We start from the raw sequence: 16068 nt of genomic DNA, 5'->3' as shown, positions 1-16068 counted from the left end.
ATGTTGATCTTGACCTCCTGTTCAATTAATGATTTTTTTTTTTTTAAATGTTAGGCTATCTGTCAGATGAAGGTGTACTGACTATCCGGTAAGCTACTGTGGACCAGGGGTAGTGTTTAAATATAACTCATTCAATGCATTTTGTGAAAGTAAAACCAAGGGTAATTATTCAATTTAACCATAATGAAAACTCTCCTGTGACTCCATCATTCGATCTTTTAATTGATAAATATTACAATTCACCAGAAAACTGTAGGTTTATGATACTGTATTTGAATTTTTTATTTTTTTACAAAAGTGTAACCAAATGATTACTTGCAAATCTCAATCAAAGAAGTTTATTGTAGGTTCAGTTACCAAAATCCTTTTTCACTTTGAGGCTCTAAGCAAAGGATTGTCAACATTGTAGGGCTTTGAGTTTTGTAAGTGAGTAAATACCTACTGCCTCAAATTACTCTCTTTTGTATGGAGACTGAATGTTTAAATACTGTAAGAAGATATTTCACAAAATTAAACAAGGTTAAAGCAGTCTTAAATCCCAAACTACTGCAGCTTGGTTTAATTTCTAAGGAGTTAGCTGAATTAGAGATATGTTAAGTGGAGCAAACTACCAATGCATGAATTCCCAGATGTTACTCAGACCCCCTGAGTGTGAGGGGCCTCAGTGGGGGAGGAGCTTTGCACCCTTTTAGTGTGGAGGTGTTCCTTAGTGAGTGTTAGTGCAAGCTTCATTCATTTCAGAGAGCTCACCCTTTACTCAAATTCAAACATGGCTGAATTCAGTGCTATATGTGCTGGACAATTTAGAAATCATGGATGAAAATGTAACCGAATATGATAATTTCATCTACAACAGATATGTCATGGAGCAATTGGGGGCCTTACACAAACTTAAAGGCAGGTTTTTGAGAAATGTTAGCAATTATTTTATCTGATTTGGTGCAGCCTAATAATCATGGTAACCCATCTATTGATCATTTAGACAAGCCTGAGTGGCATTTCTTAATTTTTTTAGGTTTGTATTTCACAACATCACATCAAAGATTTATTTAAGATCTTCTGCTGAACACATGGGATGACCGTTATCTCAACGGAGGCCAAAGTTTTAGTCAGGGTCAGTCTGGCATAGATGGTTAATCCACTATGCTCTAGTGTTCAACATCTATTTCATTCCACAAGGCTATGGTGTTTGAGATAATGGACTCCAATATTTGTAAACCACAGCTCTGCAACTTCATTTAAAACAGCCGACTGTCTGTTTGCCACAGAAGAAGACCCAATTGTCCTACAATGAATGGAAAAAAGCAAATTTGTTTTTAATGCCTTTAATCTACGTTTAAAATATTTCCTCTGCATGAAAGTGTATGGCTAAGAATGTTTAGTAAGACACCTGAAGGCACAACGTACTGTTTACATTTTAATGTAATATTAAATGAACAATAATTCAGCCCTCTCAAAATAAAAGCTTGTTATCATTTTATCAATACTATCCTCTATTTCTGTTTTTGAATCAGGATGGGAGAATGCAAGTTACATAGTATCTCTTCTTTGTAAAGCCTCTTCCATCTTCTAGCTCAATTCAGCATGGACAGCCCACGCAGCTAGAAGATTAAGGTACGCATTCCCAGTGTGACACACACCCTCCACAAAGTTGCTACTTGTAGGTTCAAATGCAGTTGCTAGGTATAGGTTCTAATGGGAACATGACTTATAATGGACAAAAGACTATAAAAAGGTAAAACTGTCAAGTAAACTAATATTTCAGTGTCTTACAAAGGTAATATTTTCTGTTTAGCCTTTTTCATTTTCTCAGTATCTTGTGTATTTTGGACAGTGTCTTTTGGTAGGTAGAACACTACAAAACAAATCTACTTTTTTACTATTTCATCAGTGATTTGCGAATTGTTGTGTTACAACTGATATGATTAACTAACTGTAATCTATACACTTTGGTCAAAACTTTAAAAACTTGCTAACCCTATCAATGTAAAGCTTAATTTTTCAGTGCTTATAGACAGTACATAAACTGTAAAGTATTTCAGACTACAAAGCCAAAGTATTATACCAAGCAGTTAAACTTCTGCATTTAAACCCGATTAAGTAAATTGTCTTTTGAATAGTGTACTTTGCGTGATTGTATGGGGTGGAAAAACAGCTGCCTAAGTGCTGTGCTATACAATTTGATACAAAGGCACCTCGAAAACAGCATGCACCCGTCCAGAAAGCTCTTTATCTCTATCTTCTTGTCTCGCCTTTACACGCGACGCCAGCAATGCTACCTGGCTTGCACCTGCGGGCGTCGTCCTTGTATAGTGTATTATTTCCAGTTTTTCAACCTATCACTGTAAGGAACCTGGGCGCGCGCATCAGTGCAGTTTCCCTGCAGAAGAGAGTGGAAAGAACAGAGATGCTGGACTATTGGATCTGGTAGCAGCACGGTTTATCAGAGAAGTAAGAACACGTTCTGCGTTTAAGCTGTGCCAGACATTTGATGGGGTATTCCACAACAAATTGGGAAAATGCCTGTTATGAAAGGATTATTAGCTCCTCAGAACACCTTTTTGGACACCATAGCGACGCGTTTTGACGGCACACGTAAGTGTTGGACTTGTCCTCGAATATGTAACTTTTGTATTGCTTATTGATGTATCTATATTATGATTTACCATGGCTTGTGAACATGTATCTGTAAAATACATTAGAAAAGTTACATTGCTTTTTGAAGATACATACATACTCAAAGTCAAATTAAAATGCAATTGTCCGTTTAATTTTTTTTTATCGATTTTTTTAAAAGAAAACTTTTAATAGAGAGGCAAAGAAGTAATTATTGTTCTGCAAAATGAATATACTACTAAAGCTTCGTCAGTCGGCGTGTCTACTGTTTTTGAAGCTTTGCGAGTTTATGGTCCTGAATGCATTTAATTTTGGATAAATTAAATCAAATATGTCAAATGGAGAAGCAAAATAATTATTGTACACATATTCTGCTGGCACGCTTGTTAAAGTAGACAGAAATAAACACATTTTAGTGTTATTATAAGTGTTTGACAATATAATTGAGACACACAACAACACAACCAAAATAAACATTACAATGTATAGTGTATGAATAATAAAATGTGTTTACAATATGTTGTATTCGATTTATGTTTATTTCTTATACACTTGATTTACAGTGCACATAACTGTAACCTTTAGTTACAGCACATCTGTGTCAAATGCCATACCAAAACGCAGTAATATAATAATGTATATGCCAGATTCATCAAAAACGTCTGTAGTGGTACCAATATTTAAATGTAGAATTGTTACGTCAAATATACCATTTGGATCTAATGTAAGCAGTTAGCTTGGGTAACGTGCTGTCTGATGTTCTAATGCTATTAATATTAAAATACATCAAAATGAACAACCTGTCACTTGATAGTCTTATATTTCATTAGTGGTACTGTACTCTGATTACCCACAACAATTAGAGCGCGACGAAGTTTTTCAGTCAGCACCATGGATAGGTACCGTAGTAGCAGCTGGCTGTTTCCGCAAGGGTTTTTTCCTCAATGGTCCTTTTCTTATCTATTAAAAGTCTGAAGAACAGACTTTTAATGAAAAAATTGATGTTTAAATGTAAAATATATATTTCTAACGAATAAATTAAATCTTCGCAGTTGTCCTGTTAGTAGTTTGTGGAAAGATAATCGACACTTCCTTTTTAAAAGACATAACTTATAATACATGATACTTTACTGTAAGCAATTGAAAGTAACTCCATATTTGTCTGCTTTTACGATCTGATTCAAAAGTTTCTAAGTTGTTTGAAACATCTGTGATATGCTAATTCAGCTTACTTCATTTAACCGGGGTAGGGTATACCGGGATTACTTGTCACACGGATTGGTTGTCACCGTGCCTATAATTTTGACACTATATGGCTAATACTAACACTAAGATATGTGTTTGGTTATGAGGAAGTCCACAGTCTTAAAGTTCCATCTCTATGCCGTCACGTATCAGTTAGCACGTGTTTTTCATTTTCTTCAAAATGTTGAGATGTTGTTATTCATGTTATATCGCTTCGTAGTATTGGGTTTTGTCTGAAGTGATTATCATGTTGAATAGAGCCACATATAAGCTATCTGTGGTGTAAGAGCAAAACCAGTGGGACAAGACATGAACTTAATTTAGATATTTTATTTAAAAAAGAAAAAATATGCAATCAAAGAATCTACAACATTATATCGCAAAAGTATACCGGAAGCCATAGTAGTACATTTGTAACATTTGTCACATTTTTTATTTTTTGTCAGTTTTTCATCAAGTATATGGAAAAATACAATGAGGTACGTAATTCAATATGTTAAAGTAACATTATTCAACAGGTTTCATTTGACTTTATGAAGTAAAATTATTTGATTCTATAGGGTTATGCAAAACTTTTGGCCATAGCTGTACATGCATACATATGGACCTATCATGTCACCAGATTTGAATGCTGATGTTTTTTCTTCATCCCGTTCTTTGGAGACTGTAATATAATTTTGTACCATGGGTTAAACTCAGTTTATTAAATATTAGTGTCTTTGTAGTCTAAAGACCCTTTCACACTGGCATGATCTACCCGGGTCAGAACCTGCCTGGGCAGGACCCGGTGTCATGAGGGTTGGGTACATGATTTCACACTGCTTTTGATAAACCATCCATCCAGGTTATGATGCCAAGTGAAGCGACCCTGGCACAGATCCACCTTACATCCTGTAAGAATGTGCTTCAGGGTAGCTGGTGATGAACAGAAAGGAGATGGTAGGGTTCTCTCCTACCCACACATTCAGGTTCTGCTGTGATGGAAGAACATCATATGTGGAACTGATTAGGAAGCTATTCCTCCCCTGTTCCACTGACCACAGGTCTCGCCAGCCAATCCTACACTGTCCCACATTCTCCCATCTCATCCATTCTCCCTGCTTAGCTAGGGACAGTGCCATGACACACATCATCCTCTCCTCCTGCTTTTGCACTTTAGTGACTACCAACTTTCCCCTTTCAGCTGGAGCTGCTTTAAATGAATAAATAAATAAATAAATAAATAAATAAATAAATACATTATTATTTTCAATTTTAGACTTCAGATTAATTAGTCACACTTAAGTATCAGTAAATTATGGCTCACGTAAAACATGATAAATTGATGATTTGATATTTATTTTGAAGCTTAAAGAGCTGATGATGCACTTTGAATGTTTGAAGCTTGGATTATTTAGGAGAGATGGGGATAGTTGTAACATGAGTATATTCACCAATCAGAATGCACACAGTAGATTGTGTGTTTTTGCTTCTCTGGGTACATGTTTTTTTCTGCTTTTAACTACCTAAGTATGTATTTTGCTTTTTACATAACTTGTTATAGTCTTTGTGGAAGGGTAGCTGTGCGGTCAAGGCTAGCTAGAGGCAGGAGTAGCAGACCGTTTCAAAAGTGCTTTTTCAGCACACTTGTATTGCAGCTTTCAAACAAAAATAAATCAAACAATTAAACCTAGAAAAGAAGCACCCAAGCTGCATAATGAATAATACAAATCTAACATCTGCGTGTTATTTATTCAATTTATTTGAGCCATGCAGTATTTGCTGTAAATATAATTGTAATAAAAATGCAGCTTACTTAAAAAAAAAAAACACAAAAAAACCATACTGCCCTTGTTTTAAAAGTACTTTTAAGTGAATAAAAACTATTATAATTGTTTATTCATTGGCATGATATACAGCAGTACATTTGCTGTTAAGTAATGAGACTGGGCTGCAGGTAAACAATATACTACAGAAATGCTCATACGTGACAGTTTTCGGTCTATCGCTCCATGTTTACAAGCTGTAAGGGTCTTTGAGATAAGTCCTCAGTGGTTCAGCTTTTGTGATATTTCCATGGCACGATTTACTGTGTCCAAGTCCATTACATGCCAACTGTGGAGCTTCCATAAAGCATTTGGGTCCCAGATCAGTTTGAAAAGGCAACAGAAATGTGCAACAAGAAAGCAAAATCATGTCATTTTTAAGAGAGTGCAGTGGGGTAATTCACTTGCCTTTGACCTCTCCAGGTCTAGGTCAGAAGCTGGCAATTATGTGAAATTAGGTTCACTGTAGTTAGAAGGCATGTCAGTCTCCAGTGTTGCAACTTTAATGAGCAAATCCCAATCAAGAAATATTGTTTTGTTTTTTTACTGACAAAATTAAAATATTTACAGCATTTTTTAAAGTTCATATTAGGCTTCCAGGCAAAGCTACAATAGCATAAGGCAACAATAGATGGAGTTTCACTTGGGGAACAGCTGGATACAATATTGTTAGTATATAATAGGATAGTTAATGATGCTGGGGGCAAGATGATTGATGTCTAAGGTTTCCAAGGGATGTTATGTGCTGGAAGATTCAATGCAGTTTCACTTGACAACATACTGGGGTTTGTGCCGGGTGGAGGTTATTAATTGTCAGGGGGCTACTTCCTCTCTCTTTGCAACTTCCTGCAACTTGCAGGAGCTCATTATTGAAAACAAGGCAGACCAAATCCAGACACTGCTGTATTAAGAGCTTATCAGCTTATTCTATAAGCACGATCACATTGGAGCCCAACTCTTTTATTTTATTTATTGCATTTGTATAGCACTTTCCATATGAAAGTATCGCAAAGCACTGTATAGTGCATTGCAAAAAGCATTTGCAATGCAACACATTTGTATAAAACTTCCCCAGGCATGTCACACACACACAACTGCTACATATTAAATAGCATATTTAAATAACAGTGTGTATATATATATATATATATATATATATATATATACAGTACTGTGCAAAAGTTTTAGGCAGGTGTGAAAAAATGCTGTAAAGTAAGAATGCTTTCAAAAATAGACATGTTAATAGATTATATTTATCAATTAACTAAATGCAAAGTGAGTGAACAGAAGAAAAATCTAAATCAAATCCATATTTGGTGTGACCACCTTTTGCCTTCAAAACAGCATCAATTCTTCTAGGTACACTTGCACAAAGTCAGGGATTTTGTAGGCATATAGTCAGGTGTATGATTAAACAATTATACCAAACAGGTGCTAATGATCATCAATTCAATATGTAGGTTGAAACACAATCATTAACTGAAACAGAAACAGCTGTGTAGGAGGAATAAAACTGGGTGAGGAACAGCCAAACTCAGCTAACAAGGTGAGGTTGCTGAAGACGGTTTACTGTCAAAAGTCATACACCATGGCAAGACTGAGCACAGCAACAAGACACAAGGTAGTTATACTGCATCAGCAAGGTCTCTCCCAGGCAGAAATTTCAAGGCAGACAGGGGTTTCCAGATGTGCTGTCCAAGCTCTTTTGAAGAAGCACAAAGAAACGGGCAACGTTGAGGACTGTAGACGCAGTGGTCGGCCAAGGAAACTTACTGCAGCAGATGAAAGACACATCATGCTTACTTCCCTTCGCAATCGGAAGATGTCCAGCAGTGCCATCAGCTCAGAATTGGCAGAAAACAGTGGGACCCTGGTACACCCATCAACTGTCCGGAGAAGTCTGGTCAGAAGTGGCCAAAAAGCCATACCTCCGACGTGGAAACAAGGCCAAGCGACTCAACTATGCATGAAAACACAGGAACTGGGGTGCAGAAAAATGGCAGCAGGTGCTCTGGACTGATGAGTCAAAATTTGACATATTTGGCTGTAGCAGAAGGCAGTTTGTTCGCCGAAGGGCTGGAGAGCGGTACACAAATGAGTGTCTGCAGGCAACAGTGAAGCATGGTGGAGGTTCCTTGCAAGTTTGGGGCTGCATTTCTGCAAATGGAGTTGGGGATTTGGTCAGAATTAATGGTCTCCTCAATGCTGAGAAGTACAGGCAGATACTTATCCATCATGCAATACCATCAGGGAGGCATCTGATTGGCCCCAAATTTATTCTGCAGCATGACAACGACCCCAAACATACAGCGAAAGTCATTAAGAAATATCTTCAGCATAAAGAAGAACAAGGAGTCCTGGAAGTGATGGTATGGCCCCCACAGAGCCCTGATCTCAAAACCATCGAGTCTGTCTGGGATTACATGAAGAGAGAGAAGCAACTGAGGCTGTCTAAAACCACAGAAGAACTGTGGTTAGTCCTCCAAGATGTTTGGGCCAACCTACCTGCCGAGTTCCTTCAAAAACTGTGTGCAAGTGTACCTAGAAGAATTGATGCTGTTTTGAAGGCAAAGGGTGGTCACACCAAATATTGATTTGATGTAGATTTTTCTTCTGCTCACTCATTTTGCATTTTGTTAATTGATAAATATAAACTATTAACATGTCTATTTTTGAAAGCATTCTTACTTTACAGCATTTTTTCACACCTGCCTAAAACTTTTGCACAGTACTGTATATATATATATATATATATATATATATATATATATATATATATATATATATATATATATATATACAGTGGCTCTCAAAAGTATTCACCCCCCTTGGACTTTTCCACATTTTATTGTGTTACAACATGGAATCAAAATGGATTTAATCAGGAGTTTTTGCCACTGATCAACACAAAAAAGTCCATAATGTCAAAGTGAAAAATAAAATCTACAAATTGTTCTAAATTAATTACAAATACAAAACAGAAAATAATTGATTGCATAAGTATTCACCACCTTGAGTCAATATTTGTTAGAGGCACCTTTGGCAGCAATTACAGCCATGAGTCTATTTGGATAAGTCTCTACCAGCTTTGCACATCTGGACACTGCAATTTTTGCCCATTCTTCTTTGCAAAATTGCTCAAGCTCCATCAAGTTGGATGGGGACCTTTGGTGAACAGCAATTTTCAACTCTTTCCACATTTTCTTAATTGAATTGAGGTCCGGGCTTTGACTGGGCTACTCCAGGACATTGACCTTTTTGTTTTTAAACCACTCCAGTGTGGCTTTTGCTGTATGTTTGAGGTCATTGTCCTGCTGGAAGATGAATCTTCTCCCAAAAAGCTCTATTTTGGTCTCATCAGACCATAGAATCTTCTTCCACTTGGTCTCAGAGTCTCTCACATGCCTTCTGGCAAACTCTAGACGAGATTTGATGTGAGTTTTTTTCAACAATGGCTTTCTTTTTGCCACTCTCCCATAAAGGCCAGTTTTGTGAAGCACCTGGGCAATTGTTGCCATGTGCACAGTGTCTCCCAGCTCAGCCGTGGAAGACTATAACTCCTTTAGAGTTGCCATAGGCCTCTTGGTGGCCTCCCTGACGTGCCCTTCTCACCCAGATACTCCGTTTTTGAGGACGGCCTGTTCTAGACAGATTCACAGTTGTGCCATATTCTCTCCATTTCTTAATAATGGACTTTACTGTGCTCTGGGGGATATTCAATGCCTTGGAAATGTTCTTATATCCTACCCCTGTTTGGTGCTTTTGAAGAACCTTATTCCGGATTTGCTTTGAATGTTCCTTCGTCTTCATGATGTAGTTTTTGTTAGGAAATGTACTAACCAACTGTGGGACCTCCCAGAGACGTTTTATAAAAGTATTTTTTCAGTCTTGACTTAAAAACTGTAACAGTCCCAGCTTCCCTAACAAAAGAAGGGAGGGCATTCCATAATTTAGGGCTCTGCATGAAAAAGCCCTACCTCCCGTGTTGCTTTTGTTGACCCTAGGAATAACCTGCAGCCCCGCCTCCTGTGATTTCAGAGTGCTGTTTGGAAGATACAGAGTCAGTAACTCCTGCAAATAACTAGGTGCTAATCCATTTAGAGGTTTATAGGTTAACAGCAAAATCTTAAAAGCAATTCTATACAGCACAGGGAGCCAGTGTAAGGAGACTAAAACAGGGGTAATATGTTCACTTTTCCTAGTTTTAGTCAGAATTCTAGTGGTGGTATTCTGAACGAGCTGTAAGCTAGACACCACACCTTTTGGGATACCAGAGACAAGTGCATTACAGGAATCAATTCTAGATGAAACAAAGGCATGCATTAGTCTCTCGGCATCAGATACAGAAATTAATGGTCTAAGTTTGGCAATATTTCTCAAATGGCAAAAAGATACTTTTGTAAATTCCCTAATATAATTCTCAAATGATAGATCAGGATAAAAGATTACCCCACAATTTTTTAAGTTTAAGATTTAATGACAGATTACTAGGGTAGAGCTCATGCAATCCCACATTTTTTAGTTGGTTCTGAGACCCCACTAGCATAACCTCTGTTTTATCTGAATTTAGCATTAAATAATTCTGAGACATCCAACACTTGATGTAACTTGATGTAACTCCCCAGTAGAAGTATTTCCTGGTTTTAGGGACAGTTATCATCTGCATAGCAATGGAAGTTCACTCCGTGTCTGCGGATAATATCACCTAACGGTAGCATATATAATGAAAATAACAAAGGACCTAGAATAGAGCCCTGTGGAACCACAGACAACTTCAGACCTTTCAGATTTTGAGACAGACTGAAAAAGCATTTGCATTTACACAACACAACACATTTGTATAGAATTTCCCCAGGCATGTCACACACACACAACTGCTACATATTAAATAGCATATATAACTCTGAGTATTAAGTTATTTCAATGCCCTATGGTATTAAATTATTTCAGAGCTGTATGGTATTAAGTTATTCCAGTGATGTATGGTTTTAAGTTATGTCAGTGATTGATGGTATTAAGTTATTCCAATTCTGTATGGTATTAAGTTATTCCAATGCTGGATGGTATTAAGTTATTTCAATGCTGTATGGTATTAAGTTATTTCAATGATGGATGGTATTAAGTTATTTCAATGATGGATGGTATTAAGTTATTTCAATGATGGATGGTATTACATTTTTTCAGTGCTGATTGAGTTCCTTCAAGTGATTAGATGAGATTTATTGTAATAATTTAGTTATCTCTATGTTCTTTAAGTAGGCCTCTCTCAGTTGTTCACAGTGGTAACTTTTCAATAATAAAGACGATAACATTCATGAATACTAACTCACACAGCATGCTACCCATGTAGTTTTTAATTTTAAATGACAACAGTGCAGGTTCAACACACATGCTTTTTTGTTGTTGTTTTTTTTTAATGATTTGCATCTGAACAGTAAAAATGAGGTTTTATTGTTTATTTAAATGCCCCAATTATGTGTATGCAAATGAGCTTCTAGGCATATGGTAATGTGTTACAGAGAGCAAAAATTAGTCAACCATGAATTTACTCCAAAATTCTATATGCAGTCAGTTACCCAAGAGCATGCTGCCGACCTTCTCAAGATGGCTGCTGCTGCTCCAGACACATCACAAACAGTATGAACCATATGAACATTAGCATCTCAGAATACATAACATAGTAAATAAAACCATGAATCCACATCACCCTCAAACACAAGTCCCCCTGCCCCCCCCCACCAGCATTTTGCTGTGCTATCATTGTGTGACTAGCAGATGGAGGGGTAACTAATGACAAAAACATTTCTCATCTCTCTTTAGCCTTTCAACATATTCTCAGGTCCCTTTATCATTTTACTGTTGATGTAAAATGTTCACATGTTTTAGATTTCACCTGGCAATGAAATGAGGAATCTTTGTTTGGATGGTTTGTTAATCATTCAAGTCTTTATTGGTTGAACACTGTAAATAACAAAATGTTTTAGTCATCACCTTGAACACAAAGAGCCTTACATTATTAATATTTCATCCACAAACAAGAGCTTATTTAAAGAACATTTGTATTTATTTGTTTTTGTTTTTTTAATGACCTAATTATTACCTAAGTATTGTATATATCCTAATACATTCTGTATATATCCACTGATTAACGAAAAGTAACATTGATTTATGAAATTGTGATATACCGCATCCTGTCTTCATAAGGATGTCTACAGGCTAGTAGAAAAATCATCATCAAAGTCTTATAATGACTGTGTCAAGTATTAGCAAATCTGTGGGCTATTAAATCAGATATACTGTACAGTACATGTTTCAATAGCAGTATTTTACCCTTTACCACTAGTACCTGGTTTAGTTGGGGAAACAAAAAGTAAGGGAAATGAAAGTAGGGGATAAAAGTTTCTCATAGTAAAAGCACAAAAGAGTGTAATAAAGCATAGAGCATGTTGAAGCATAGGCAAGCATTGTAAAGCCGAGAGAGGCATATAAAAAACAAACCAAACCCTAGAAAAGTTTCCCACAGCAAAAGCACAGAATAGTGTAACAATGCAAAGTGAAAGCCTGGTAAAGCATAGGGAAGAACAGACAGTAAAAATGGAATCGAAAAATAGGGTCTGCAGAGCTGCATGATGATACGCAAACGAAAAAGCAAGACAACAGAATCAGGGTGTGACTGGAGTTTATATAGGAAGATTGACAGCTCCTGTCTTGAATCACACAAAAGGTTACAATGAAAGTGTTACAGGAAACACATTACCTCTGCTGTATACAGTGCACTGTATCTACCTGTATCACAGCAATATTTCTGTTATATTATAACATTGATTGTTTTTTCCCAGGCATGAGAGGTGCTCACTTGCATGGTCACAGGTTCGTTCCCAGCTTCCACCCAGTTACGTGAGGCAGGATATTTTTAGTTCACCACTAAATAATTTTGTAAAACCTCACTTTTCTTTACAAGTCCTAACAAGTTGGAAGCATAAGGGAAATAATTGATTGCATTCATTTGCAAATGTGTCACTGAGTATGCCAAAAATAGCAAGCCGTTTTATTAGGATTAAAAAATAGACAGACGCATGATACTGATTCTCCGTATTCCAGAGACAGAACACTTTGCATAAGAGCTACTCAAAAGAAAACGCTATTGTGTGGTCCTGAAGGTTATGCTGTGCTTTCTAACTCATGTATAAGAAATCAACCAACCACAGATGCGGATTTGTCAAATTGGTCTTGCCCAGTGTACAGATGTTATCCTGGGGTCTCAACCCCTGGTCCTGGAGAGCTACAGGGTCTTCTGGTTTTTCGTTTCAATCAAACTCTCAATTACTAAACTCTGGTCCTGGAGAGCCCCTATCCTGGAGGTTTTCTAGGTGTCTTTACATCATCAATGGCTAAAGATCTTGAACCCTGTTAATCTTGACTAATTAAGATAAATAATTGCTTCAATTAAGTAACTGAGCGCTCGGTTGAAAAGAAAACCAAAAGCCCCAGTAGCTCTCCAGGACCAGGGTTGGAGACCCCTCCACTAAGGGATACCCAAGACATAACATAGTAACTAATACAACAGTGAAGCCAGTAAGCTCATCATGCTTCTGTTTGACCTACGTTGCTGCTGTAGTTTGATATGAAATGCAATGCTAACAAAAACAACTTAAGTTAAGTTAATAAGATGCAAAGCTCCCTAATGAAGGTGTTAGCTGAAATGTTTGTATACTTCTTAGGTTCTTATCAAAATAGTGGAGCACCTTATCCTGCTACATGTTGCCTGTAGCGCTGTACCTCAGCTATAGGGGCAGCAGTAGTGGAGTAGTGGTTAGGGCTCTGGACTCTTGACTGGAGGGTTGTGGGTTCAATCCCCGGTCAGGGACACTGCTGTTGTAGCCTTGAGCAAGGTACTTTACCTAGATTGCTCCAGTTAAAACCCAACTGTATAATTGGGTAATTGTATGTAAAAATAATGTGATATCTTGTAACAATTGTAAGTCGCCCTGGATAAGGGTGTCTGCTAAGAAATAAATAATAATAATAATAATAATAATAATAATAATAATAATATAGTGCTAAAGGCTACTTGCACTATACAGAAAACATGTTAAGAGAGAAATGGCTGAGAAGTGAACTGCCTCTCATGGAGACCTGCAGTAAACCTGAGGGCAGCAGCTGGGGTTGAAATCGCAGGGGCACTGCAAAGAGCCTCCAGGCTTTTCATGATCATGGAAAGCTGACACTAAAAATCGGTGAATTAAATGACAGTATTTTGTTTGCTGATCTAGGCAGAAAACAGAATCTTGCAAAGTGTAACACTGTAAAAACGATTTCATTATGCATGACAAACCTTAGTGACTCATCTGTGTGAGTGTTCATTCGCTAAACATACAGAATGTTCCAATCTGGGATTTTTATTTTGAGGTATTTTACAAAATAATTTCTATTTCTATCTCTCTTTACTTTATTTACATACAGTATATTCAGTCCAGGTTGACAATGTATTTTGTGTGTTTGTGTGGTACAGTACACCTTTTATTGATACAGTAGCAGTCTTTCACATTGATCAAAAGCTATGAAAACAAAATCCAGCTATAATGTTAAAAACAGACAAAACGCTGCTATTAACATATTAAATCTGTGTACGTAGATTCTTTTGTGGTTTAAACATTTAGAGAACTTTGTCATTGGCATTCTGAGTGCAGCATCTAGACGTTTAGCGACATTATAAATGTAGTTGCTGCTAATAGGCTCCACTGGGGATGTGACTTATATTTAGGGCTTCTGATTTTTCGGTTTTAACCGATAAAACCTGATAAAACACCCCCGATACAAAAAAAATGAAATCGGTGGATAGCCAATAAACACTGGAAAACACCAGAAAAACTGTGGAAATGGTTAATCATTTCACGCTGAGGTTACCCTTTTTCCATTAAAAAATAAAACCTACTACAAAAATAATAATAAATACATTTCCCAGTGCTGCTGGGCAATGTCCCGCCTTCCTGACTTGTATCCATCATTGATTCGTTCTGAATACTTTAAACCCGCCCCAACTACTGAGTGACAGCACATTCCTACATTTCGATTGGAGACTCCGCTTGTGAGATTTAAAACGAGATTACAATCAGGATGGAGGCTTGTTAGCGGGATTTAAAGATGTATTACAGTTAAGATACGGAGGATTTAAAACAGAATTGTGGCGAAATGTACATAAATGCCTACACACAAAAACCCCAGAAGTGCCCGTGACCATAGGGATTTCGTTGTGGAAGACAGCAGGTAAGAAGGTACAACTTAAGTGTGCAAGTATTGTCGAGTTACTACTATACATATTTTGAAAGAGAAAAAAAAAACGCTCAAGCATTTTGGAAAGTAACCAAAAACACAAATTTCATACAGTATATCAAAAACGAAATCCCCCAAAAAACAATTAATAAAACCCTTGTAACAGCTATGATTGATTAAAGCATTACTGACCTATTTTGCAACACCTGTCTGTCCAACGAACCAATGCTTGTGAAAGGGGGTAAAACTGCAACTGTAAACAACCTGCGACGGTTATGCCTTCTGAAATCAACCATAACACCTTAGGAATCCATGGTGGTAACATGTTCAATTGTCTGGGTGAATTTTAGTTATTTCTGGTAATACAGATTTATGTTTAAAAAGATTTGTAAATATTAAAACTCTTTCTGGAAAGTTATAGCTTTTCTTCAGTAAACAAAAAAAAAAGTATCATCAATTAAAAATTGTTCACCTACAGTATATCAGATTTTGTTCACAGCTGAGCTATGGTTTTAAATTATATTACTTGCAAAATTTTTTTATATCTCATTCCATGTATTATAAGTAGGGCTTCTATTTTTCGGAGATTTGAGGATCATACAAAATACATTGGATTAATATTACAATAAGGTGCAATTTGCTCCACTTTGCTCTATCTGTGGTATCAGTACAGGTATTAAAGAATCCGTGCCCTTTTGTCAACTGTCTTCTTGGTCATCCTTACAGTGTTAAGAGTTAAGGGAGGCTGATTTGACTAATGTTCTATAAAGGTTCTAGCCAAAAAAAAATGGCCTTATTAATATTTATCATGTAGACTAGTTGTGAAAAATAGTGAGGCTTTACATGTTTAGTGTTAATATATAGTCCACGATATGATGCATTTAATCAATCCAATTGTATTTCCAGTGTGCCACAGTAACATGCTCCACGTGATATGTGAGATTAATATATTTTAAAAAAAAAACACAGAATCAACACAGCTCTTGAGGCTCTATTGAACATTTTTTATATATTATATATGTTTATTGTTGCGACTTTCTGTTATGTGGAATGTAATAAACGAGAACCAAAACCATTGCTGTTTCTTTGCAGTAAACAGTGGCCATAGACGCGTTTTCATAAAGTAATA

The 16068-nt window shown here is 36.7% G+C and overlaps 1 protein-coding gene across 2 annotated transcripts in view; it reads left to right on the top strand.

Annotated features, from left to right (window-relative positions):
• The first annotated feature begins 2391 nt into the window (after positions 1 to 2391).
• The window catches only part of LOC117399756 (potassium voltage-gated channel subfamily H member 8-like), a 102948-nt gene continuing 89271 nt past the window's right edge, over positions 2392 to 16068 (top strand). For both annotated transcript variants that reach the window (XM_059021542.1, XM_033999124.3), the window contains exon 1: positions 2392 to 2595. In XM_059021542.1, coding sequence (XP_058877525.1) covers positions 2520 to 2595 — 76 coding nt within the window. In that variant the 5' untranslated portion in view covers positions 2392 to 2519. The remainder of the gene's footprint in view (positions 2596 to 16068) is intronic.

This window comes from Acipenser ruthenus, chromosome 4, assembly GCF_902713425.1.
Source record: "Acipenser ruthenus chromosome 4, fAciRut3.2 maternal haplotype, whole genome shotgun sequence".
Classification (NCBI taxonomy): Eukaryota; Metazoa; Chordata; class Actinopteri; order Acipenseriformes; family Acipenseridae; genus Acipenser; species Acipenser ruthenus.
This window is presented reverse-complemented; position numbering and strand designations above follow the sequence as displayed.